Below are 27,841 nucleotides of genomic sequence, written 5' to 3' on the forward strand. Positions count from 1 at the left end.
CTACATGTTATTAGGCTTGGGAAAGGGCTTTCTATTTGTTAAACTTAGAACTGTAGAAACTTTAATGTATAATTTTAAGCCACAAGTAAAAATTATTTGTTACTATTATCGTTAAATCTATGGATCCAGCAGGCTTTGTCTAATGTTTTCTAAGTTATAGTAAGCTGTAAGGGGAAACCAGAAGGTTAGAAGATGTAGGTACTAGTGCTAGCTTTATGACTTAGAGCAAATCACTTAACATCTAACCTTTAGTTTTCTTTTATCTAAACTATAGAAAATATAACTTCATAGCATATATCCCAGGGTTTTTTATTATACCATACCCTAACCTTTCTCATTATAAAACATTGAATTAATGAATATTTGCTTCAAAGTCTTTCTAGCATCATCTCCTTTCTTTGTCTTTTTTTTTTTTTTTTTTTTTTTAAGAGAGAGAATCTCGCTCTGTCACTGAGGCTGGAGTGCAATGGCGTGATTTTGGCTCACTGCAACCTCCGCCTCCCAGGCCCAAGCGATTCTTCTCGAGAGGCCTCAGCCTCTCGAGTAGCTGTGACTACAAGTGCATGCCACCACACTCAGCTAATTTTTGTAGTTTTAGTAGAGATGGGGTTTTGCCATGTTGGCCAGGCTGGTCTTGAACTCCTGACCTCAGGTGATCCACCCCACTTGGCCTCCCCTCTGTGATCTGGGATGACAGACCTGAGCCACTGCACCCAGCCTCTTTACCTTATTTTTAAATGCTGTTTTCTATTATTCATGTTACTACTGTGAGAGAAGGTCACATTTAAGTGCTAAGAAAACAGGAGAAACATTCATCTTTTGGAAAGAAACAACAAAAAATGAATATAGCATTTTTGTGTTGCCAGTGTATTTTTCCACTGGACTGATTTTTAAATCCAAATTTGCAACTGATTTTGACTTTGAGGTCTGTGAGTGAGACATGGGATGATGGTCATTTCAGAGTCTCTGTATATACCTATAAGATCGCCCCATTGCATAACTCTGGGTGTGTGTTCAACACAGAATTTGATGGGTGAAGCAGCAGCCCTGTGTCCCTGAGGTTCTCTTCCTCTGGAACAGCCACTTTTTCTCTATAGACTCTTTAAACTTTAGCATTTACACCTGATTTTTCTGATCTCATGGTCCTATATGTGCTAGACAGTAATAGTCCTGTCAACTGGTGGACCTGTTCTTTAAAAAGAAACGCAAATTTTCTTCTCCTGGTTGGCATTTTGGGGTTACTTTCTTTCTTTTCTTTTCTTTTCTTTTTTTTTTTTTTGAGCCAGAGTCTCACTCTGTCGCCCAGGCTGGAGTGCAGTGGCACGGTATCTCGGTTCACCACAACCTCCATCTCCCGGGTTCAAGCAATTCTCCTGCCTCAGCCTCCCGAGTAGCTGGGATTACAGGAGCCTGCCACCATGCCAGCTAATTTTTGTATTTTTAGTAGAGACAGGGTTCTACCATGTTGGCCAGGCTGGTCTCAAACTCCTGACCTCAGGAGATCCACCTGCCTTGGCCTCCCAAAGTGTTGGGATTACAGGTGTGAGCCACCGCACCCGGCTGGGGTTACTTTCTTTTATTGTGTCTTACTGTTAGTGACAAACACCTATCTGCATTTATGGTGAAAGGAGAAGGAAGTGGATGCCTTTCTGGTACAAGTCAACAGGGCTATTTGTGGGAGTTGAACTTCCTTTGTTTTTTATCAAGTGTGTATTATGTCTGTGTCTGTCTTGTGGTATTTATTCTCTGGAGATGTGACATGGAACTCTGCAGGCTAGACCTTGGTCATTAAACCCTAAGTCTTAGAATCCTGACCCTTCATAGCTCTCTACTGATAAGGTCAGTTGGTAAGAGTTTCAGTTGGTAAGAGTTTCATTTTCAATTGTGAACTGCTCTAAAGAAATAGGGGGTGAAGCTTCAGGGATTCAGAAGGGAATCAACACTTTAAAAACAGCTATAAAAGAGAATAGCAAAAGGTATCTAAAAACAAAGCTAGTGATTCCTGCATTGGATTGATTATATTTTAGAAAATGGTTTTTGAATGTTTGTGTCTAATGCTAGAAATAAAACTAGAGTACTGTATCAGGACCAAGAATCATAAGTAGTAGCAGTAGATGGATATGAGAATGCTTGAAATAATTAGCCTGTCTAAATTTGACTGGTTGCCAACAAAATTTTGAACTGTACGGAGTTTGTTGAATATTCAAATTTATATTCTTAACTGCATAAAACTTAAATTATTAAATACAGGTTAATTTCAAAATAATGATGTTTTCTGGATTTTCAGATATCTCCAATCATGATTATGTCCAGTCAGTCAGAACACCATGGTTGGCACATAGTGGCTGCCTAGTAAATATTTCTTGAATAGGTGATTTTGAAAAAGAGAATTATAAGCTAAGTTCACCTTTTAGCTTACAATTTTTTGTTCTTTTCTCTGTTCTTCTCTTTCCATTTTGCACAGAAGTATCAAGAGATAAGAACTGGTCATGTCATATCTTTCTAATTTATTTTTGGGAGAAAAATTAGTTTCAGATATGCAAGCATAAGCAGGCAAAGATTTCAGTTTCATGCCTTTTGCCCAGTTAATCTACATGTTAAGTTACTATGTCATAAAAACAGGTTACAGTGGAAATAAAGAGATCATTCTACATGTATATGTGAGAGAAAGGTATTAGCATGTTTCTTCTAACATTTACACACACATATATGTATATATAACATACATGAATATTTTACAGAATTAAACAAATTGACCAGCCATTTAAACCAACAACTTTAGTTAGTTTAGAAGTGTGTTAAATCTACTAAATAAAAGTAAAATTTTATAGTTTATTTTTTCCCTATTCTAATAGACCAGATTAATACCCCATTGTAGCATATAATATAGGAAGACTGGAATTAACAATCTCACGGGCTTCCCCTTCTCCCTTGCTTTTTTCCTTCATTGCTGTTCAGTATGGCTTCCCTGGAAAGCACTTCTCTTTAAATGGAGAGGACAGGGAAAAATGAGTAGCTCTTGTCTTTTCTGCAAGGTGCATCGTCTCCTTTGGTGCCCTTTGGTCTTGCTGTCCACATGTTTATTCATATTACTAATAATGTTGCTTATATTTGTTAACTTTTTATTAAAAGGAATTTTTTTCTGCTTGATCCTGGTTGGGCAAATTTGTACAAATTTACATAGATGATCTGATAGTTAATAGTTCAGTAGACTCACAGATCCAAACATTAAACAGGATTAAACAGGACTGAATACTATAAGTGTTCACCATTATAGCAAACTTCATATTAAGTGATGTTTAGTGTTTGGTGTGTCTTGAAGTTGGCATTCCCACTAAGCAGATGGGGTAGTTGTCAGGGTTGCCTTCTGTGTGATCTGGAATGTTTCACCTGAGCTGGAGAAGCTTCTTTGCAGCACACACATGCTTTCTCTGGTGCAACAGAGCAGTCCGCTTGGTATCAACAAACAGTTACCGAACTACATACTCAGTGCTCATCCAGCTTGCTTTTGATCCAGTAGCATTTTTATTATGCTGTCATGAGATTGAAATGAATCTCTGAGTTTCAGAAAGACTTTTGGTGGGAGTGGGGGGAACGCTAAGAGGAGGGAAAAAGTGGTCTGGAGATCAAATGAAATTCAGATCATTTCTTACACTCACTGTGCCTCTTTTGTCTCTTTTTTTTCGATAGTGGACTTTGAGAATGTTACTTTTTTTTTTTTTGGAGATAGGGTCTTACTCTGTTGCACAGTCTGGAGTGCAGTGGCACAATCGTGGCTCACTGCAGTCTTGACCTCCTAGGCTCAACAATCCTCCCATGTAGCTAGTACTACAGGTGTGCCACCATGCCTGGGTAATTTTTTAAATTTTATGTAGAGATGGGGGGTCTCACTATGTTGCCCAGGCCGGTGTCAAACTCCTGGCCTGGAGTGATCCTCCGGCCTCCAAAACTGCCAGGATTACAGGCATGAGCCACCGCACCCAGCTGATAATGTTATTTTGTTCTTTGCTTCCTCAGGTGTTGCAAATGTAATCTTTATTTTTTTCTTTTAAGTAAAATGACAGCTCCTTACTTTCTGTTTAATGCATGGAGGGAAAAAACACAAAAACAACGTTGTTTTATTTGTTGGGACTTAGTGTTCCAAGCCATACCTACTTCAGTCTTTGTCTTTTATGGGCAGCTCCATTCTTCCGTTTGTTACTTTTATAGGACAGTTTGAGGAGAAGAATGAAAATGCCTAGTTTAATGCACTTGTTTAAGAAGGATTCTTACTCTAAAGAACAAATAAAAGCTGATCAATTTTTGCCAGCATTTGGATTACAGGCGTGAGCCACTGTGCCTGGTCCAGTTTTTCTCTTTTAATTTTCCTTTCCTTCTGGCCCCTGCTGCTCAGGACCCCATTAAAAAGACTATCTGTATTTTGAAGATATTTGTTATAAACTAAGGAAAAGGAGATTATAGAAACTTTAACTTAGAAAGTGTTTAGCAAAGAGATCTATTCCGAGTTACATTAGAGTAAGTTTTGACTAGTCTTTATTTCTCTACTGAAAAGTTTTTAAATAATTTTATCTTGAATACTTTTCTTTTGCCTGGCTCTGTCTTCTGATTGTACAGAATGGAGTTGAGCAATTTTTGTTGGCCCTCTGCTGTTCTAGGAAAAACTGTTCTACTTGATTCGAAGTTGAAGGTATTTATTTAGTTTTTTGTTCTCCAGGCCTTCCCTTTTCTCTCTCCGGTGGCTTGGAGCCAATGGGAAATACCTGGGGCTGACTTCATTTTGCAAATGCCTCCTTTGTGCATTGACTAGCGTTCTTTCTGATTATTTTCCTTAAATTCCTTTATACATTTTGATCCTAGGTCTGATTGTTCTCCTTTCTTTGCTGCTTTTTTTTTTTCCCTGAGACAGTGTCTTGCTCTGTTGCCCTGGCTGCAGTGCAGTGGCACGATCTTGGCTCACTGCAACCTCCGCCTCTGGGTTCAAGCAATTCTCGTGCCTCAGCCTCCCAAGTAGCTGGGATTACAGGCGTGCACCACCACGTCTGGCTATTTTTTTGTATTTTTTGTAGAGACGGGGTTTCACCATGTTGGCCAGGCTGATATTGAACTCCTTGCCTCAAGTGATCCTCCTAACTCAGCCTCCCAAAGTGTTGGGATTACAGGCATGAGCCACCACGCCTGACCTGACTGTTGTTCTTGTTGCATTATTTCCGATTGGTGGCTGTCTTTAAATCTCATGAAGGTCAGGCTTATCTACCCTTGTTAGCATTTAGACCAAGTGAAATCAGGTCCCAGTGTGTTGGTACAGGTATTGTCCACTGCTTTGCCCTTAAGGGTGTACTCTGCTCACCATCTTCAAACTCAAGGCCAATTCTAATGATTAACGTTAAGAAGAATGCCTTTTTATATTTCAAAACTGATGAGCTGTTCTGTTGTTCCTGCTCTGCTGGTTCTTTATTTTTCTTGTGGTTTAAACCAGTCTCTGGTTCTTGACAAGGATGTCTAATAGGATGACTCGCATGTGCTGTCTGGTTGGACCCATTCTTTACCCTAAATGTGAACTAACAATCCCAGCAGGGAACCCTCTCTGGAATATTAAAGAGTAGAGTTTAGCTAATTATAGTTTAGATGTACATTAAAGCCCAGTAACTCCTATCAAGTGAGGAGATAATATTTTTACTAGAAGTAGAGGTTAGAAGAGAGCCTGGGACCTTGGTCTGGTGCAACGTTGTAGTCACCTGTGATCAAGCTCTTCTGAAGAATAAATACCTGTCTTTCCATGTTCCCTGGAATAAATTCTACTCTTGTAGTCTTCCTAGTCTTCCTATTCTTGCTACTGTAACTAGCTTACATTTACTGAATATTTACCTTTTGATAGCCACTAACCTGGGTGCTTTGCGTGGTCTATCTTATTTAAAATACCTAAAACCAAAAATAAGGAACAATAATTTTCTGGGGTTTTTACATGTAGTAGAAGCAGATGATATATAACTACAGTTAACTACAGTTTAGATGTTGTAGAGTTTTAAAAAATTATGTTCAAACTTTTTTTTACTATAGCCCTTCTATATTGTTTGGATTAGAAAAATACAATTGTATCACCCCACAAAACTTGTTTCAGACACCCATGCACACATATATTAATATAATTTTGTGGCCAATATTCAATGCTTATGATTTATTTTTCTGTTCCAGACAGTATAATTTTATTTAGAAAAGACTAGACTGGTTGTTGACTATCTAAATGGATTTTGTTACTGAATAATGAGATTAATAAATAGGAGTGATGTTCTGATGTCATCTGGGGGACCGGAAAAATCAAGTTGGATATGCTTATGCTATGATTATACTTTATAAAATTTGTATATGCTTAATAGACTAGGACCAAAAGAAAACATGGAAAAGGATATTAATCCAAATGTTTGCCAAGCATCTGCCACGTGCTAAGCCTCATACTAGGTTATGAAGACATAGAACTGATCAATTGTAGGGACAGTAGAACTGAGCAATTGTAGGGACATTCACTCCTTTTCAAAAAGGAACTGAAAGGTCATCTGCCTTAGTATATATACTTTGCATACTTTGTTAAACTGGCATTTTCACCTAGGGATGAAATTTTGAAGATCGTATTTAAAAGGCAAACCAGAACTAAGGCAAAAACAGTCACCTAGAGACAGATGAGACTTCTGTCAAGTTTTCCTTTGTCCTCCTGTTTTTGGGTTAGCAGGTCAGAAAGAGTTTAGAGCAGACTGAGCAAGATCCATTAACAAATTTGTGACAAAAATTTAACAATTGTTTAGGGTAGGGTATGTTTTAATGAAGAGTTCATTTTTCTCTTTGGGAAGTAAATCAATAGTGAATAATAGTGGCTGTTTCTTAACATGAATCTTTGCTGCTTTCAACTAGGTGGCTGTCTCGTTAGTTCCACTCATACCTGTTAGGCCTCTTCCTTCCCCTACCCCACATCTTATTGTGGGCTGTAATTAAAGGAATTTAGGGCCGGGTGCAGTGGCTCAGGCCCATAATCCCAGCACTTTGGGAGGCCAAGGTGGGTGGATCATGAGGTCAGGAGTTTGAGACCAGCCTGAGCAACATGGTAAAACCCCGTCTCTACTAAAAATACAAAAATTAGCTGGGCGTGGTGGTGCATGCCTGTAATCCCAGCTACTCAGGAGACTGAGGTAGGAGAATCACTTGAAACTAGGAGGCAGAGGTTGAAGTGAGCTGAGATTGCGTCACTGCGCTCCAGCCTGGGCGACAGAGTGAGATTCCATCTCAAAAAATAAAAAATAAAAAGGAATTTAGGAAGTGGTCAAAATATAAGAGAGAGTCTTTGCCATTAAAAAACAAAGCAAAGGCCAGGCGCGGTGGCTCAAGCCTGTAATCCCAGCACTTTGGGAGGCCGAGACGGGCGGATCACGAGGTCAGGAGATCAAGACCATCCTGGCTAACACGGTGAAACCCCGTCTCTGCTGAAAAATACAAAAATCTAGCCGGGCGCGGTGGCGGGCGCCTGTAGTCCCAACTACTCGGGAGGCGGAGGCAGGAGAATGGCGTGAACCCGGGAGGCGGAGCTTGCAGTGAGCTGAGATCCGGCCACTGCACTCCAGCCTGGGCGGCAGAGCCAGACTCTGTCTCAAAAAAAAAAAAAAAAAACCAAGGCAAAACACTCATTTCCAACCTCTTTCTGATACACTATTAGAAAATGTTCTCATATGAAATTTTTAGGCTGCAAAGGCATACTTCATAATTATATGAAACTCATTTATCACATATCTTCATACATCTTTATGGTTATAGTCTACATATGTTCTCAGTGCTGTGAAATCTAGAGTATACTATTAGGACCGACCTTGAGAGTTAATAAAGGTTAAGTTTTACCTTTACTGATATGTCAATCTTACGTTGACTAGCCTATTTTTAGAAAACAAAGCCTTCTGCCCAATTCCTTGTCAGCATCTGTTAGTATGCTGGAGTAGAGAAATGTGGGTTTCAGCCCTAGTTCTGTGTTAACTAATGTTATATACCAGAGCAGATCTTGTAGTACATCTCAGCTTCCTTCTTATCTAAGATGAAAGATTGCACCCAATATTCTCTAAGGGACCATAGAGCTCTGTGCTCTAAAGCTTTCTGTCTGAAAAAAAGCAGTCAACAGTATGGACCTGTTACTAACTCATTCTTATGCATGCTGACAACAATAATAGAATAGATTTTATGTGAGGAATAGTACCATCTGTGCCCATGTTTTAGTTTCTTTACCTTTCTGTTTCAGTTATAACTTAGGAAAGGGACTTTAGAGTCATTGTCAGTTTATCCTTGGGAGATTTTTGGCTGGCATTTCTTGGCTGGTTTGGTTACAGTTGAACATTGTATTGTTTCAGAAGGATCTTTGTACTTTGTTTAGAATCTTTATGATGTATAAAGTATGATGCAACTACATGGAAGTACTGCTGATAGTTCTGGTTTTCCTTCATTGGGAAGAAGTTTCATAAGATGGAAAAATTAAAATGATTAACAATAAGAAATAATTGTATATGAAGTTGTACTAAAGATTTTCTATCTCTTGGTCAATGAAAAAGAAAATTGGGAAAGAATTGGGAACAGAATCTAATGTTAGTATAGCATGAAATCATGGATAAGGTAGATAGACGTGTTCTTTTTCAACAGTTCTAGAATCCCAAACTAAGGAGTGTTTTCAGTCCACATTACGTTATCCTCATGTTTATGAAAAGTTAATTTAAAGTACTTTTGAACCCACTTTAAGTCCTTAACTTCACTTAAATTTTTAGGATGGTTGATTCATAGGAGATAACTATTGTTGGTATCTGAGGCTATTTTATAAGAATGTGATATTGGGCCGGGCGCAGTGACTCACGCCTATAATCCCAGCACTTTGGGAGGCCGAGGCGGGCGGATCACGAGGTCAGGAGATCGAGACCATCCTGGCTAACACGGTGAAACCCCGTCTCTACTAAAAATACAAAAAATTAGCCAGGCGTGGTGGTGGGCACCTGTCGTCCCAGCTACTCAGGAGGCTGAGGCAGGAGAATGGCATGAACCTGGGAGGCAGAGGTTGCAGTGAGCCGAGATCGCGCCACTGCACTCCAGCCTGGGTAACAGAGCGAGACTCTGTCTCAAAATAAAATAAGATAAAATAAAAATAAATAAATAAAAAAGAATGAGATATTGATCTTTGGCCATTTTTGCAGTGTCAGCCGTGATATAAATGGAACCATTGGATTTTTCTGAGTAGCCAGTGATCTACATCATCTCCCAGATTGTAACTTAAATAACAAATGCCCTTTTTTCTTTTATGAACACACAGTTGTGTACTCTATACATCTTTTATTATCCACATTTAGATATATTAAAAATAAAGCCCTCTTTCTACCATACACCGCTTAGATCCTACTGAATCTCGAAAGTTTACACAGGATAAGAGCGTAATACGACCTGTTCCGCCATTAGTCTTTAACGTGAAGATTTTTGAAGGTGGTTCATTCTACCTTTGTTTTATAAATCATGCTAGCTCTTTATAGACTTAGGGTGATTTTACCAAATGAACTTAAATCTGTTCTTTCCCCCAACAGGGTTAATCATCTCATTTTAGTGGAACCTTGGGGCTTCCCTGAACGACCAGACCTTGCTGATCAAGACAGACCAATTCCAGTTTGGATCAGAGCCTTGGGAGCAGCATTGACTCCCTTTAACCCTTTAGCTGGCCTAAGGATTGCAGGACCCTTTGGTGAGTGCTTATGTTCTAGGAAAGCAAGATGTTTGTAGATTATCAGAAGAGAATTCACTATTGTTAGTCAAAATGTTAAAAAAAATCCTCAACCCTTACTTTTTCTCCTCTTCCTCTAATAAGCACCATGTCTTGCACAAAGATGAATGCAACTAGGCTCTTCTCCTCAAAGGGGACTCTTTATGTTGTAAACATTACAAATAATTAGCAAAGCAGAAAAGGAGGGAAATGCTGGGGATGAGGTTAGTTAGTCCTCAACACTCTAAAAAAAGCCAGACAAGCAGAGTGTTTTGGGGAGGATATAAGGACCTCTGCTAGTCCAGGGCCTGGGAGAAGTGTAGCATGTTGCCCTGTTGGCGAGCATTGGAGAACATTTGGCCAATTGATGATACCATTTGGTAGATCATAAAACCTGATTTGATTTACCCTGGGGGGGATAACAGGTACCACCACACTCACAGATTCTTCCCTTATCTATGTCAGAATGTTGGATAGATAAAGTTATTTTTTCCACAACATTTTAGGGACTCCTGATGTATATTTCTGGTCATATTTTGAGGCACCAATGTTTAGTCCCTGACTGACTTTTATTTGATTCTCAGCAGTTCTGTCTCAGCCCCATAGCCATGGGAATTTCCTTCCCTCATTGTCACAGATAATGATGTTCCGAACTTCTGCCTTTCCCCTGTACAACTTGTATGAGTTTGGAGTACTTTTAGTTGTAAGTAACTGAATACCCAAGTGGCTTAAATTATAAGGCCTTTTATTATTTCCTTAATAAGCAAACTGGAGATAGGTTTTAGCACTTGTTCTGGTTGCTTGCTCATTGATGTTAGGATTTGGGTCTGTGTCTGTGATTTTCTTGACTATTTTCCTCACGGGGGTTTGATGCCTGCCATGGCATTAAGCGTCATCTCACAAATCAGCACTCTGATTTGTGAGCAAAAAGAAAGAAAAGCATGGAAAATGGTCCTTGTCTCCATAATGCTTTGTCAGGGAAGAAAGTCCTCTCTGGAAGGCTCCAGCCAACCTCCCCTTATGACTGCGCCCTCCTAGTCCTTCCACCAGCAAAGAAGAAATTTCTGTGACGGACCAATCATGATTTGTTCCCAGGGCCTGCTTTCCTGGGCGCATTGCTGCCTAATTGATACTATAGAAAAGATGTGTTCTAACCAGGTGCTGTGGCTCACACCTGTAATCCCAGCACTTTGGGAGGCTGAGGTGGGCAGATCACTTGAGGCCAGGGTTCGAGACCAGCCTGGCCAACATGACAAATCCCCGTCTCTACTAAAAATACAAAAAAACTAGCCAGGTATGGTGACACACACCTGTAATCCCAGCTACTCAGGAGAAGAGGCTGAGGCACAAGAATTACTCAAACCTGGGAGGTAGATGGAGGTTGTGGTGAGCCAAGGTTGCGCCACTGTACTCCAGCCTGGGCAACAGTGCAAGACCCTGTCAAAAAAAAAAAAGAAAGAAAGAAAGGAAAGATGGGTTCTGTTAGCAAGAAAAGAGAAGAGGCATGGGGGTATGGAGGAGGGTGTGGGATTAACTGTCATGCAGGTTACTGTAAATGCTGTTCCCTTTTGCCCACCCCTGGCCCTCCTTGCCCTAGTGCCTTCTCTTTGGATGGGGAGAGCAGTGGGACTGCAGGACTTAGAGGAGGGTATGGGGGTTGAATTGGTGACCACACTTTACTCAGTGCTCTTACAGATGGCACATTTTGCCTACCTGCAGTCTTTCAGCTCTCCCCAGTAGAGCCACTCCTCAGTATGATCCTCCTCTGGTAAACTACTTAAGAGCTTCGTTTAATCTTTATAACCCTGAAATAGAAATAGATTTTACTAGATCACAGGTACACAAATAACAATTATGGGAAAAATAAAGTATGAAGAGAAGTTAGGAGAAGTGATGGGCAAGGGAGGACACCTAGGAGAGGCTCTTTAAAGCCATGCCCTCAGCCTCCCATTATTGCTTGCACTTGGGGGTGGGAAGGTGATGTAGAATCAACTGCATGAGAGAATTTCTTGGTGGAGCTGTGTAATTCATCACAGATGGGAAGAGAGGGCCAGTAGAGAAGTAAAGCCTTGCTGGAGTTAATGGGGTAGTGGTACCAGAAAGGGAGACCAGTCAGTCTCTGGGGCCTCAGAATGGAAAAATGTGACTAGAGGAAAGCTTCTGCTCTTCATCCTCTTTCCCTTGTGGGCCTTGCCCTGGGCTTTTTCTTTTTTTCTTTTCTTTTTTTTTTTTTTTGAGACAGAGTCTTGCTCTGTCGCCCAGGCTGGAGTGCAGTGGCGCGATCTCTGCTCACTGCAAGCTCTGCCTCCTGGGTTCATTCCATTCTCCTGCCTCAGCCTCCCGAGTAGCTGGGACTACAGGCGCCTGCCACCACGCCCGGCTAATTTTTGTATTTTTAGTAGAGACAGAGTTTCACTGTGTTAGCCAGGAAGGTCTTGATCTCCTGACCTCGTGATCCGCCTGCCTCGGCCTCCCAAAGTGCTAGGATTACAGGCGTGAGCCACCGCGCCCAGCCTTTTTTTTTTTTTTTTTTTTTTTTTTTGAGACGGAGTCTCACTCTGTCACCCAGGCTAGAGTGCAGTGGCGCGATCTTGGCTCACTGCAACCTCCACCTCCCAGGTTCAAGTGATTCTCCTGCCTCAGCCTCCTGAGTAGCTGGGATTACAGGTGCACGCCCGGCTAATTTTTGTATTTTCAGTACAAATACAAAATGGGGGTTTCACCATGTTGGTTAGGCTGGTCTCAAACTCCTGACCTTGTGATCCGCCCGCCTCGGCCTCCCAAAGTGCTGGGATTACAGGCGTGAGCCACTGCTCCTGGGCGCCCTTGGCTTTTTCTAGAGTGGGGCTGTGTGCACCACCAGGGATAACCTTAGCAGGGGGTCTTGCTAGGGTCCTAAGAAAAAACTGAATTTATTTTCACACATAAATAATTATATATACTAGTTTACTTCATTTGGATGTTAATGTGTTGTAATTATGGAAGAAATACAAGTTAATACATTAATTTTATGTATGAGCTACTCACTGGCCACATTTAAAGAATTTATTTACCTACAAAAGTGCCTTCTAACTTACATGTTTTTGAGGCCCTAAAGCACATCTGCAAGTCAAAATACAATACTCTTTAATTCTTATATTAATATTTCCTTGGGGATCTTTAGGAGGACAGCTATCAGAATGTGTGCTTTTCACCACCTACAATATATATTTGAATACATATATATGTGTGTGTGCACATAACAGTCATTACACAGACAAGCACTAAAACTTTCTATATTATTTAGTTGATAAGTTAATTATAATTTAAAACATGCATTTTTTAAATTTCCTGTTAAATAGGTTTAAGTCTAGTGCAGCGTTTAAGGCCTGATTTCAAACGGAAGTATTCTTCAATGTTCGAAGACGATACTGTGACAGAATACATCTACCACTGTAATGTACAGACTCCAAGGTGAGGGTTAGGTTTCTCAATTCACTGTGTGTGTGTGTTTTAGACTATTTTTTTTTTTTAATATTTGTTTATTTATTTGAGTTGGAGTTTTGCTCTTGTCGCCCAGGGTGAAGGGCCATGGCTTCATTTTGGCTCACTGCAACGTCTGCGTCCCGTGTTCAAGCGATTCTCCTGCCTTAGCCTCCGAAGTAGCTGGGATTACAGGCATGCGCTGCCACGCCCAGCTAATTTTTTTGTATTTTTATTAGAGACGGGGTTTCTCCATGTAGGTCAGGCTGGTCTTGAACTTCTGACCCCAGGTGATCCGCCCACCTCGGCCTCCCAAAGTGGCATGAGCCACCATTCCCGGCCTTTTTTTAAAAATATATCAGTGTTCCAGAAGATTTTTGTCAGTAGTTAAATTACTGAATTTAAAAGTACATGTGTCTAATACATTTTATTTTACTCATCTATTCTTAGAGTACCCACTGTATAAAACATTGTGCTGAGTTCTGATGGCAGATTAAAAAGTGAGATGTTCACTCTTCGCTCAAAGTTCTTATGAATAAGTTATAGAAGTCTTGGTCTTGGGCATCTCCAAGAGACGGTTTGAGTTGAGAGTTGAAGAATTTCACATGAAGTATTTCCCAAACTGAGTATGAATGTTTCATCAAAAAAAGAAAAAAGGGTGCCAGATTAAACAAAAGTAAATGGGTGTCTGTACTATGAATTATCCTTTACTATACCGAAGGTTATTAAATTTCCCAAGTGAATGGGAGACGCTGTGTAGTATTTTTCAAGTCCATTTGATGATTGTACTCCTGAACAACTCTAAACATCTGTAGGTCAGCCTTAGAAATGCAGCTGCAGAGGGTGAGGCGGAAGTGAGGGATTCTGCATGTGTTTTGACAGTGATTAGAAGGAGAGAGACAGAATGGGGCATAGTAGCAGAGGGAGCAAGAGGGCCAAATGTATTTTTTACAAATACTACTTATGGATGTTGGGTGAAAAGTACTAGTAGAGAAAACACAGCCTGACGACAGTGGTGAACTAGGAGGAGGCCAAACGATAAGGCCCTAGAGTTTCTAGGAGGAGCAACAAGAATAGAGTGCAAAGATGAGAGCTACAGTTCTCATGCTATGTCATGTACTGAAATTATTGGGGGTGCTTGTTAAAATGTGACTCCTGAGGCTAATTTCTAAGACTGAGACTAGCATTTCTGGGCTGCATCTCTAACAAATACTCTGGTGATTCTGCATAGGTGGGTCATGGAGCACACTTTTAAGACAGAGAAGTGGTATCTCATCCTTTCTAAGACTGAGGTTTGGATGAAAGGCTAAGAGGGCAGATGCAGAGGCGGCCTCCCTCCCTTTTATTTCCTCCCTCGCTTTTGGCAGATAATATGTACACCTACTTTATTAAAAAGATTGAGGCCATGGTAGCTATTTATAGGTGTAGCTGTAGCCTCAGTCTTTTTAATAAAGTAGGTTAGAGGTTCTCTGCCAAGAGTGAAGGAGGCTAGAGGTTCAAGGTCCTCAAGAGATTGAGGTTTTGTGACTTGCTAGGCAGTCAGATCTTGTGGATTAGGTGAACACATCGATTGACTTGCTCCAACAGCGGTTTTTAGGGGTCTGCCCCAGGAACATCATTCCTTTTCCTGCATGGTCTAAGTTTTACTCTTCACGTCCTCTTATTTCATGATTACATGTGTTCATGTAGTCCTAGTTTGTTACCTTTCTTGTGGTGAGACTTGAATTCTTCATAGAAGGCAAGTTAGAACTTTGTCTAGTTCTGTAAGAATAGCAGAAGTGGCCAGGTGTGGTGACTCACGCCTGTAATCCCAGCACTTTGGGAGACCGAGGTGGGCGGATCACAAGGTCAGGAGTTTGAGACCAGCCTGACCAACATGGTGAAACCCCATCTCTACTGAAAATACAAAATTTAGTTGTGCGTGCCTCTAATCCCAGCTACTCAGGAGGCTGGGGCAGGAAAATTGCTTGAACCCGGGAGGCAGAGGTTGCAGTGAGCCAAGATTGTGTAGCTGCACTCCAGCCTAGGCAACAGAGCGAGACTCCATCTCAAAAAAAAAAAAAAAAAAAAAAATAGCAGAAGTGACAACAAATAGACCTATCCTGAGAGTTTGCAAGAATATATTATCTGAGTTTCTTAACTTGGTAATGGTTTTGGCATTGCAGGTGAAATGCTGGTGCCATGAACCTGGGGATAAGCTACCTTCTACATCAGTTTAAATAAGGGTGAAAAAACATATTTTTAACTATCTCCACAGTAAATAATGTAATGATAGAAAATTAAGGTTGTACATTTTGGTTTACAGGAAAACTTTTTAAAAAATCAGCTAAAGTATACAGCAGCCTTGCTTATCTAACAGTGATCTGTGAGATTTGTTCCTTACACTATCTCATAAATTATTGTCTATTTAAGCTGAGGTTTTTCTTAAGTGCTGGAAAAGCTAAATATGAATGTGTTTTGATAGAAGTGACAGTGCAATGCATACTCATTCCCAAAAATCATACATTGTGATTTTCTCCTTGCCGTTAAAGTGGTGAGACAGCTTTCAAGAATATGACTATTCCTTATGGATGGGCAAAAAGGCCAATGCTCCAGCGAATTGGTAAAATGCACCCTGACATTCCAGTTTCAGTGATCTTTGGCGCCCGCTCCTGCATAGATGGCAATTCTGGCACCAGCATCCAGTCATTACGACCACATTCATATGTGAAGACAATAGTAAGTGTGTGACTTGATTTGGGTTTTTAGGTATGAGTGAAGTCTGTTTTATTATCTCCTTTAAAAGAGGTTTTAGGTCATCCTGGTGTTACAGGTCATCTAAGCTATACCTGCAGCCTCAGTCAGGGACCTGATACCACATGTGTTGGGTGCAGGGTTTGGCCTGCATACATCTTCATGTCCAAACCATGAACCACCTTTCTGAGTGACTTTTCCTGTCCCTAGAGCCACAGCATTAAGAGAGATGGACAGAGGGACTGGTCCAGTAGCTCTTAAAGTAATTCCCACCTCACAAGGCAGCACAGTCTCACTTTTTTCAGTTTCTCTATTGGCACTTTTATTAGTGGTCAATTTAGTGTTTTTTGCGTATTAAAATTGTATGTAGATTCAATTCAGTAGATTTTTCTATTCTCAGATCCTTTTAATGGATATACTTAATAGTCACTATAGATTATTGTTATTTTTTATCATGTGTTTTATTTAAATATAGTGGCTCTCACTTTTATTACTAAGTGTCTTTGCTTATATATCATTGTGTTTTATTAAATGCTTTTACTCACTAACCACCTGAATGCTTTTCCTTATCCAGGCTATTCTTGGGGCAGGACATTATGTATATGCAGATCAACCAGAAGAATTCAACCAGAAAGTAAAGGAGATCTGCGACACTGTGGACTGAACACACTGAAGCTCTGATGGGAAAACCTGGTTACTGATACAGTTGTTCAGCAATAATTCATAGTATATGCTGAAGAGTAATGAATACAACACAAGAACCAGGCAGACTTCTTGACTATACTTTGCACATGTTTTCTTTAGGAATTCACTCGCACATTTAAACCAGTTAGTGCCTTCTAGAAGAATGGCTTTCCTTTCTCCTACACAAAATTAAAATATACAAGTCTCTAAATTTAATACCTTTAAATAAAAGGTTATTTGTCCCTCTCATGTACTGAAAAACTAATTTTTCAGCTGAAAAATTTTTAATCTAATTTTGCTAATCAGTTACTTTTTATATTGCAATCTATATTGCCAATTTAGGAAGTGATTTCTGAGTCTCTTACACTGTAAAGGTGCACTTTATTTTCTTTGTCTTCCCCATCATGTATTTATTGTGTCTGATGACTGATATTAATCTAAATTCAATGTGTTTTTATGTAAAAAAATCTGTCAGTTGTTTAGAATATTTCACTTTGTTTTTGAAATGGAGCGACAAGGCAGAGTTTTGGTTAAAGGATGGGAGTTGATCACTATCATTACTTTTTCTAGTTTACCTCTTTTTTATATTTAAGGCTGCTAAGCCATGTTCAGCATTTTAAATGCGGTCTATCCTGACATACACAGTGTATAACAACATAACTCCTTGGAACCTCCTATGTGTGGTATGATTCTACACTTCCAAGGAACATGACTTCAATACTTCAGTGATTCAGGTACTGAAAAGCCTTAGCTAAAAGGCTGTTCTTTGTTTCTCCCTTTCATACTATTCTTTTCCATGACCCAGGATACAGCAAATGAAACAAATTTCTTCACTTAAGGGGATATTAAGACTGTTACTTCCTAGTAAGCTGAGTAATGTCATATTTTTATTAACATCTAACTTTTGTAGATGGGTGCTAAAAATGCATACATTTTAACCACTAAAATAGAAAAACAGGTGGTGCTATTATGTCTCATGGCACCAGAAATGAGCTAGCACTTGGGTTTGTTGTTGTTGTTGTTTATTAAGAGTATTGTGTTAATTAAATCATTACATACTTGAAGTTATATTACAAAAATTCTAAAAGGTTGATTGAACTATTTTTTTAGGAACTACCATCAAGTGTAGAATTTTCTTGCAGTTTTAAAATGAGGAAAACTTCTTTGAAACTGTGAAAAAGCTCCATGTGGTAACTGGCTGCTGAGAAAACCCTTCACCAAAAAAATAAATAAAAATTGAATAGGATTGTCATCAAGAAGGCATCTTTGGCTAACATTGCTTGTCCAGGAGAAAGGTAGCTATGTAAATAAAAACAGTGAACTAGAGCAAATAGTGGTTTAATGGCTTTGTTATTGCATTTTAAAAATGGTTAATTAGGGAATTTGTAGTTGTTAGGAAATGTAAGGTTGTATCACTGTTGATTAACTGCCAGAAAGACTGAATGTTCTGTTTTCAACATTTCTCCCCTACAAAAGAATAGACAAATTATACTGAAGCATGATATAAACATCTTCCCAATGAACAATTTGTCTCACTTGTCAGATTAACTAGGTTAGTGTAGGAAGGCAGCATGAGCGCCAAGATGTATTGTCTGATTTCTCTACCTTAAGAACAATAATAGTCTTTTTTTTTTTTTTTTTGAAATGGAGTCTCGCTCTGTCACCCAGGCTGGAGTGCAGTGGCACAATCTTGGCTCACTGCACGCTCCGCCTCCCAGGTTCACGCCATTCTCCTGCCTCACCCTCCCAAGTAGCTGGGACTACAGGCACCCGCCACCACCACGCCCAGCTAATTTTTTTTGTATTTTTAATAGAGACGGGGTTTCACCGTGTTAGCCAGGATGGTCTCGATCTCCTGACCTTGTAATCCACCCGCCTTGGCCTCCCAAAGTGCTGGAATTACAGGCTCACTGAGCCACCGTGCCCAGCCAATAATAGTCTTTTTAGTTAGTATCTTGGATGGCCAAGTTTCAAACCTGTATGTGGTACAAATAATTTGGGTAATATTTTTGTTTTTTTGTTTTACACACTCTCTAATCTCAATTATCCTTTGCTGGGAGAATGACAGGTTTCACTTATACAGGAAGGTTTTTGCACAGGAAATTTGGTCCCAGCCCTTGGAAGGAAGAAGTTCCTTGGTTTACTTAATGAATGGAGTTTCTGGCCACAGATGTACCAAGTGATTCAAGAAAAAGATATACCCGAATATCAAGTGATACTTTATTTTCCTACAGACTGAATTTGCTTTATATGAAAGATGTTGTAACTCTTTTTAAAGTTAGATTTTACCCTGAGGTGTAGTATGTAATTTTGTGAAGATTGAGCTAGAAGGGAAGTTCACAATCCTCACATTTAAAAAAATATAATGGGTGCTAAATGTTTTCTTAAAAATCTATTACAGCATTTGATCTTTGCCTACTTATGCACAGCGTACTTTTATTTTACAGAATAAATTTTCCTGTGATAGTCACTATAAGACAGCTGTGTATTTTCTTAAGTCTTTTGTATGGACCAGTCTCTGTATAATAGTTAACTACAGGACCATGGATCCAGTGAATGTTCAGTAAATGCTGCTGCTGTTCTTAGGGAAGGCTACTCTGGGTGTTGTGGCTGCCATACATGACTTTACCTGTGTCCATGCATTCTCTTGAGATGATTTCTGTTTTCTTCTTTTTTTTTCTAAGACTAATATTCCAACAAAAAAGTTGCCTAAAGTTGGTTTTAGAATATGATTTGCAGAACACTTTTGAAATGTCTTCATTCATATATATAATATATATTTATATTTAAAGGGCCATACCTGATTTCAATAAAACAAGAAGTTTTTCCTTATACCAAGGTACTGGAAAGAATAAACAAAAATAGCTGGGAGATGCCTAGAAAGGAACAATGTGGAAGGAGGGATAACTCTATTAAATATTATAATGTTTACAATATGAGAAAGTCTAGGAATTTAGTACATGATAAAGGAAGCATCTCATTCAGAGAAAAAGGCTTTAAAAATGGTGTTGAGACAAGTGTGGTTAACCATCTGGAAAAAAAATAAAATTGAATCGATTTCTCACAGGGTACACAGGACAAAATCTGAATAGATCAAAGACCCAGTGTTTAAAATGAAACCCTCTTTCTAACTAGAAGAAAACATAGGTGAATTGTTGTATAATCTGACAGAAAAACTTTCTTAGGACTGAAAATTCAGAAGCAATAAAAAGAAAAGTCTATAGAAGAATTTTCAGCCAGATGCAGTGGCTCATCCCTGTAATTCCAGCATTTTGAGAGGCTGAGGCAGAAGGACTGCTTGAGACCAGGAATTCAGAACCAACCTGGGCAACCTAGTAGGACTGGCTCTACAAAAAAAAAAATTTTAAGTACCTGGGCTGGGTTCCACCTGCTTGGGAGGCTGAGGTGGGAGGACTGTGAGCCCAGGAGTTTGAGGATGCAGTAAGCCACTGCACTTCAGCCTGGGTGACAGAGAAGAAGAAAGATTTTTTTGGATAGCTGAAAATATTTGCAGCATTTATCACAGAGGGCTAATTGTAGCCCCACATATGAAGAATTTTAAACTTTGAGAAGAACCTGAAGATTAGGCAAAAAGATATGAACAGTTCACAGAAAATAAAATGCAAATGGCCTTTAAACATATGAGGATATGCGTAAAAAGACAAATGCAAAATAAAATAAAATAATGGAAATACCTTTCTTACCTGTCAGATTGGGGAAAATCCAAGTTAGGCAATGCACTCTGTTGAGTCAGTAGGGAAACAGGCACTCCAAAAAGTACAAATCCCTATGGATGGTATTCGTTAACTGGCAAAATTAAACGAGTATATCCTTCAACCTGGCAGACCCAGTTCTAAGAATCCATATGAGATGCACTTGCAAGAATATGAAATAGTATATGCACAAAGGTCTTGATTACAGCACTGTTTCTAATGGCTACAGACTGGAAGCCAACCAAATCTCCATTGATAGGGAATTGATGGAAGGAACTAGGGTATATTTATACAATGGAATACTACACAGCTGTAGAAAGGACTGTGAACTATTTTTGTACTTCTGGTCTGGAGAAATCTCCAGAATATAGGAAATGAAAAATGTAAAGTACAGAAGAGAATGTATGGTGTGCTATCTGTTGTATAACGAAGAGACAAATGGAAAAAATATATATGTATTTGCTTTTCTTGTAAAGCAATAGAAGGATTAGTTATACCAATAACTACTAAAATAATCCCCTTATTAGTGGTGGTAGGGAGCTAGACAAGGATGGCAACTATTTCTGTATCTTACATACCTTTTACTTTGAGGCCCTGTCAATGTTTTATATAATAAACATTTTTTGAAAAGGCAACTCTTAAAACTAAAACAAACTTAACAGTCTGTCAAGTTCGTGGTATAGACCCACAGAAGAATTACTTCAAGTGACTTGAAAGCCTAGTATTTTGTCTATACTTTGCTAGTGAAATATATCCTATAGACCAAACAACCACAAATAAATCTTAAACTGCATTCAATAGTTTTTTGTTTTTCTTTTTTAGCAATGATATTGGTAGTATCATTTGAGTATTTATATGTGTTAAAGCAAATATTTACTTGTGTCATTGGAATCAAGGGCCAAGATTTTCAGCGGAGGAGAAAAGAGACACAAGAATATAATAAAGAATCATGATTTTATTTCTGAAAAACACATATTGCATAGCTTTGTTCACTGAAAAGGCCTAGAAATAATCACAGCTCAATAGTAAGACCCACCCTCGCACCCAGACTGTTCCACTAAAAGGGGGCAGACAAAGGACAAGATGAGTCTGGAATATTTTGTGTCAGCAGTCAGAGTAAGGTTGTGTCAAAAGGACCCAGGAGCTAACCTGAAGGGGTTTCCATTGGCCAAAGATGGGTTAATGTGAGCATCGGAAAGAGTAATGGGTTGAAACATGAGATCATGATGCTATTTAAAAAACTAATTGGTCACTTTTGGAGGTTACTAGGGCACCAATTCAATATTTTGAAAATTGCTCATGGGAAAAATGAATCATTTATCCCAACTTCTTTGTGTATCACATTACCCTGATAAGGGAAACTTCTTCATGTAAGAATCATAGGTAAATAGGAGAGGAATGATAAGATTAGGAAATCACCATTTTGCCATCTCTAATGAAGTAACAGATCCAGCTGCTAAAAGCATGAAATAAAAAGTTGATGAGAAGCATTTTTTGGATGGCTCAGGTTCATAACATCTGAACCCGATGTTCAATCTTAGTATTACTGAAAAAGGAACAATGAGACATGCTTCTGTTATGTTGCAATAGCAAGAACCCAACATACCATGTTGAATTATGATGAATTACTGCCTAAAACAAATGAAATTGAACCTGAATCTAATCAAGCCTCTACATCTAATGATAAATAAAAACACACAGGATATTGAAAAGCACATTAATATGCTAAATCTAGAATCCCTCCCATGGGAAATTCCATGGGACAAAAATTCCAGTTTCTTCAACAAATTGAAGCTGCAAAATAAAAGTGTTAGTAGGACTTTAAGACTTAGAGAAACTTAAAGGATCTTGTTTGGATACTTATTTGACCTTGTTTGGATACTTTATAAAAAGACATTTTTGAAGCAATTAGAGAAGAGTTTATAATGGACTGAGTATCAGATGATATTAAAGAATTATTAATTTTGTTGGGTGAAAGTATAGTGACTTTTATTTAAAAAAAAAAACAAAAAACAAAAAAAACCTTACCTTTAGAGGTACATGGTGTAGTATTCATGGTTGAGATTTTAACTAGGATTTACCTGGAAATACTCCAGGAGAAAAAGTCAGTTGTCAGAAAATAGATAAAATGAGCAGAATGTTATGTTGATGCTGGGTGACAGACACATAGGAGCTTATGTAGGGTCTATTCTATTTCCTCTACTTTTATACATGTTTAGAATTTCCATAGTAGAAATTTAAAGAATAAAAAATAGGAAAAGAGATTGGATAAAGCCAGTATGGATAACTCTTTCTAGGCATAAAGAAAATAGAAAGTAGGTAATAGCTGGAGGGAACCCTTGTGAATAACCCAGCAGAAAGAGGGGGAAAACATGGTGCAAGCGAGCACGGTTGGGGTGATGTATCAGCAAGGCTAAGGGCAAATAGGAACTCTCATATACTGTCAGTGGGCTGTAATAGGTACAACCCCTTTGACAAGTCTTTTCACAGTACTGTATATGGCAAAATTGTAAGTGCTTCACAACAGCAATTTTGTTTCCAAGTTTCTATCCCACAGATACGCCAGCTTCAATATGCAAAGGCATCCACAAGATGTTCATTGCAATATGGTAATATTAGAAGTCACCAATCAAACATATAAATAATTAAATTATGCTACATTCATATGCTGGAGTACTATGCAGCCTTAAAGATTGAGGTAGATCTCTATGTAAGTGGCAATGTGGAAAATTTCCAAAATATCTTTAATGGAAAACAAAACTACCACAATGCAGAATATTCTTGTATACACACACATATGTAAATATATACATGCATACAGAATAGTGTGTCTACAAAGTTATATAAAGATGTACTTACACACACGCCCATATATATGTATAGACATTTTGAGGAGGATAAATATGTACATGGGTTTGTCAACAGTGGTTAGCTTTGGAGAAGGACAGTTCTTCCTGTTGGATATGCTTTTGTAAATGTTGGATCCTTATATATTCATTATATTTTAATGAAAACTGTAAAATATAGAAAAATCTTGGTTAGTATGAAATAGGTAGGAAAATAACTAAAAGGTCTTACTGTGCTGTTGTCTGTGTGTGGATGTGCAGATCCAGATGAGGGGAAGTGGGACAGGTGTTGAATGTATGGCAGGTTGTGAGTCTCCGTAATTTAAGTACTGGAAATAGAGCTGTAAAGCTGTAACTGGTCTGTCTGTTCTCCCTAACTAAGAAACACAGTCCCAATACAAAACTGCCCTTTTTATTTGTCCTCTTTCTTAAACTTGTTGAAAGGGGCAACTGAATTAGAATATATACTTCTCTCTCTCTCTCTCTGTATATTAAGCTTTGCCTCTCTATCTCTTGCCATCTCATATGCACCATTATATCTCTTCTGCTGTTTTCTCTAAAATCATTCCTTAATTTTTGAAAATGTTATATTAAGTTAGAACTAGTTAGCGTTTATTTGCCTGTTTGTTGTCTGTAGCTTGGCTTAATTAGATTAGCTCCAAGATTTAAAAATTTAAAACATTCTTACCAAGTAGTTTTCTAAGTGACATGAATAAGAAATGTTATTCTACCATGTATTTTAATCCTTAAAAAATGTTCTGTATGTTCACTTAAAGATTAAAAGATTTCCATGAGGTGCCTATTGTTTGAAGATTTAGAATAACCCAATCCTACTTTTTAAAAAATTAAAATATTGTATTCATCTGAGAGAGGAGTCACTTGGCTAACAGATGTGAAGGCTGAGCGTTCTTAAGCTGGTTTGCCACATTGTATGATTCTGGACAGTGTCTCCAGGACAGGTCTGAAAACCTGAATAACTGGCCTGTCTCCTCCTTCAAAGAAATAGAAATATTAGTCACAGGGTGGGAAACAAGTGCATTGTTTATCAGGTTCATTAAGGGCTGTTTCCTAGTTTTTAACTTGCGAATATTTTTATAATTGGAAATCACAGCAATGGAAATGATGAAATGTTAAGACCAAGATACCAGACACGAATGACTGGTATTTCACCTTCCTGTGCCAACCAGCTTACTATATTTCTGTTGGGACTTATGAATGTCCCAACGATCTTTAACATATGTCTGTTCAAGACTTGAAAATGCTGTTTTCCATGGGGTGGGAGGGGCACCAGGGTCAGGGGATATGGAGAGAAAAAGATGGCAGAGGAGAGAAGTCAGGCATTGAGGATAACACCATGAAAGGACTGGACTCTCGTGCTGGCCTGCAGGAGACTGCTGAGGGACAGCTGTCCTGTCTGTGTGGCCTCTTCCTTATCAAAGTTTCAGTGATGACCTGAAGGAGGGAGCATCTTTGTGTTGCAGAATGACCTCTTAGCTTCACTTGGCCAGCACCAAAGATGCCAGCAACTGACAGCCATTCAGAACACCACGCCCTCAAGTGCAGCTTGTTTCGGCAAACATCTGAGCATGAGATGTGGATTGTGCCAACTCACAGAGCACTGAGGCTCAAACTCTGGTGTGCCTGAGTCATCAAGGCTGCTTGTTGCAAATACAGACTTGAGGCACTACCCCCAAGAGATTCTAATTCTGCAGATCTGTGGGTGGGGCCTGGGAATCTACATTTTAACAAGCACTCCCACCCTCAATATCTGACACAGGAGTGTTCGATTTTTTTGTTTTGTGGTTTATCGGGCAGTTCATTTGATTGGACATTAACTACATATGCTGTCTTTTGGTGGCACTTGAACTCTCAGTTTAATTATTAATACTTTATCCTTAGCTGCAGAAATTTGGGGAGAGATAATATCCAGATTTTGGGGTGCCCTCTCTGGCTCTCCTTTCCAGGACTCCTCCCTCATTTTGCAGTGGTTGTGGCTGCCCTGAACTCTGCATTCTGGTTCTTGAAGCCAGAGGGCTGTTGGTTTTCTGCCACAGCTCTGCCCACCTTGTAACCCTGAGTTGCCTTCCCTCAGACTGAAAGCTGTAAAAATGCTGGTCTCTATTTCAAATGTGAACTCGCTTCCTGAATCTCTTTACTTGTGTTCATTCTCTAGTGTCTTCAGGTGGTTGTTTCTTGATATTGGCCACTTTATAGTTATCAGCAGGTGGGTTAGTCCCCACTGGACCTTATTCTACTGTACTGGAAGCAGAACTCTTGGATCACAGACTTTGAGAATCAGTCTTTTCCCAGTGTCCCTCAAGACTTGGCTAGGTGGAAGTTTACCATGCTGAAAGAATGCTTACATTTTATTTCTGTACTTTACCCTACCATCAGCCTTCTGTGGCCACATCTAGCAATCTATAGATATTTCACTTTACTCTAGAAATGTAAATGAGAATTAGCCAATGCAGGAAAAAATGGTGTTGTATTTGTACTACTATATTTTTTTTTTTGAGACGGAGTTTCACTCTTGTTGCCCAGGCTGGAGTGCAGTGCACAATCTCAGCTCACTGCAACCTCCGGCTCCTGGGTTCAAGCAGTTCTGCTTCTGCCTCCCTAGTAGCTGGGATTACAGGCATGCGCCACCATGCCTGGCTAATTTTTGTATTTTTAGTAGAAACAGGGTTTCACCATGTTGGTCAGGCTGGTCTTGAACTCCTGACCTCAGGTAATCAGCCCGCCTCGGCCTCCCAAAGTGCTGGTACTACAGGCGTGAGCCACCGCACCCAGTCGTATTTGTATTACTTTTAAAGAATGAGGCCCCAAATGTGGCTGGAATGAAAATGTTGTTTGCTATCAGCATCTTGTCTGGAAACCACCATTTCTGTCTCATCTATGAAACAGCTTCCTTGTAAGCCCTTCTCTGACTTTTGCTGACCTCACAGGCCTTGCTCTGCCTACCAGTGGCTCCAGAGCTTGCAACATTTTGTTGGCCCATTGTTCCTGAGGGCTCGGTCCTCTCTGGGATTGAATTCATGTTTATGGTTGGAGTCATGCCGGTTCATTGTAATCTAATAGCCCTAGTGCTGTGCTGAAAAAAAGCAACATGGCAAAATTCTTGAAAAATGCCAAATTCTCTTAAATTAGGAAAATTAGTGTTCTAACAAATTCACATAGTAAAGTACCCTAATATTCTGCATCACTCAAAACACCAGGGCACCAACTACAGGATAAGAGTGATGATCAAGTGAGCAACAATCTTGAGTGATGAGTGTTTTTAAACTTCTACTTTGCTGATGAAAACTATTCATGGTTCCCTAAAGCTAACCCATAAATAACTGTTTAAGAGGTGATGTTCCTGATATGCTTCCTCCACACCTCCGCTCTCCAAAAAATGATAAAGGAGGAATTTGGAAATAATGAGATGACATGAGTAAGGGATTTATTTACTACCCAGAGACTGATGAATTGGGACCTGGAATTCTGAGCATCACTGTTCTGTGACTGTTAATTACCACTGCGATGTCTGCCTCATCGTTCATTAATCTTTGACTGTGGGGACAGGAGCCAACCATTAAGTAAATCTGGTATCACACACATACCTATTAAGCAACCTCCACTAACAGAGATAGATCTGAGAACTAAGGAAGAAAGAACAAGGCCTGAGCGCCCAGAGTGGACACCAATGAGCCTTACACGTAAAGCCTGCGCACTTCCTGGTTGCCAGAAAGACTCAGAGGCCCTCCCTCAGCAATTAATCACTTCACTTCCAAATTGCTCTTTTTAATCTGCTGAGTGGATTAGAATCCCATGTAAAAGTAAGGATTTCCTGGTTTCTAACATGTTTGCTGGGAGAGAGACTTAGCAAGGAGTAACAAAGAATAAGCTGGTGTATTTTCAAATATGAACTTTTAAAGTGTTTGTGGTGACTCTAACCATAACAGCCTGAGACAGAGCTCCCAGGAGATCCATCCTTGTGGAAAAGCAGTAGTTCTCCTCCCCAATAAAGGGAGGAAAGCAGTAGTTCTCCTCCCCGAAAGGATGCGTAATAGTAGCGACCTCGTGGTGGGGTTGGCAGAGAATATACGACGGGGAGCTTGATGTGTGAGAAGTGGAAAGGAGGTCATCTTGGATGATTGGAGGACAACGACATCCCGCAGACGATGACAGGGAAAGCACAGCACTTTTACAAAAGGCGCCACAAATATTTCATCCTTACCATCTGTTCTTTGTGCCTTATAAGATTTTGGATTTCATCCTAAGGGTAGCATGCATTTATGGGGAGAGTGAGGGATAGGACTGAGTAGATTTGAGATATATCTCCAAAAACCATCTTCATTTTACCAAAGAGGAAAATGAAGCCCAGAGAGGTTAAGTGACTTGCCCAGGATCATACAGCTAATGAGTAGTCAGCCAGGACACTGGAACCAAAATATTCCCTTTAGAGTTCTTTTTATTTGTATTTCTTTCTTCATAGTGTTGCCAAATGTCAATAATAGTGTAGGGTTGGCCTGCCGTGTGTTGGAGTGGGCAGGATCTTTGGTTGACAAAGGTAGATAATTTGTCTAGCCAAATTTTGAGATATCACAAAGCTACCAGTGCCTTAGCCAGACAGAAGATACGTTCAGAATGATTACAAGTTG

General features: G+C 39.4%; 1 protein-coding gene across 3 annotated transcripts in view; it reads left to right on the forward strand.

Annotated features, from left to right (window-relative positions):
- The window catches only part of ABHD5 (abhydrolase domain containing 5, lysophosphatidic acid acyltransferase), a 29,567-nt gene extending 11,597 nt beyond the window's left edge, over positions 1–17,970 (forward strand). Inside the window, exons 4-7 of one of the 3 annotated variants that reach the window (XM_028843425.2) lie at positions 9,588–9,742; positions 13,102–13,213; positions 15,754–15,940; positions 16,530–17,970. In XM_028843425.2, coding sequence (XP_028699258.1) covers positions 9,588–9,742; positions 13,102–13,213; positions 15,754–15,940; positions 16,530–16,619 — 544 coding nt within the window. In that variant the 3' untranslated portion in view covers positions 16,620–17,970. 3 annotated transcript variants of the gene reach the window in all.
- Positions 17,971–27,841: the final 9,871 nt, after the last annotated feature.

This window comes from Macaca mulatta, chromosome 2, assembly GCF_049350105.2.
Source record: "Macaca mulatta isolate MMU2019108-1 chromosome 2, T2T-MMU8v2.0, whole genome shotgun sequence".
In the NCBI taxonomy this organism is placed as follows: domain Eukaryota; kingdom Metazoa; phylum Chordata; class Mammalia; order Primates; family Cercopithecidae; genus Macaca; species Macaca mulatta.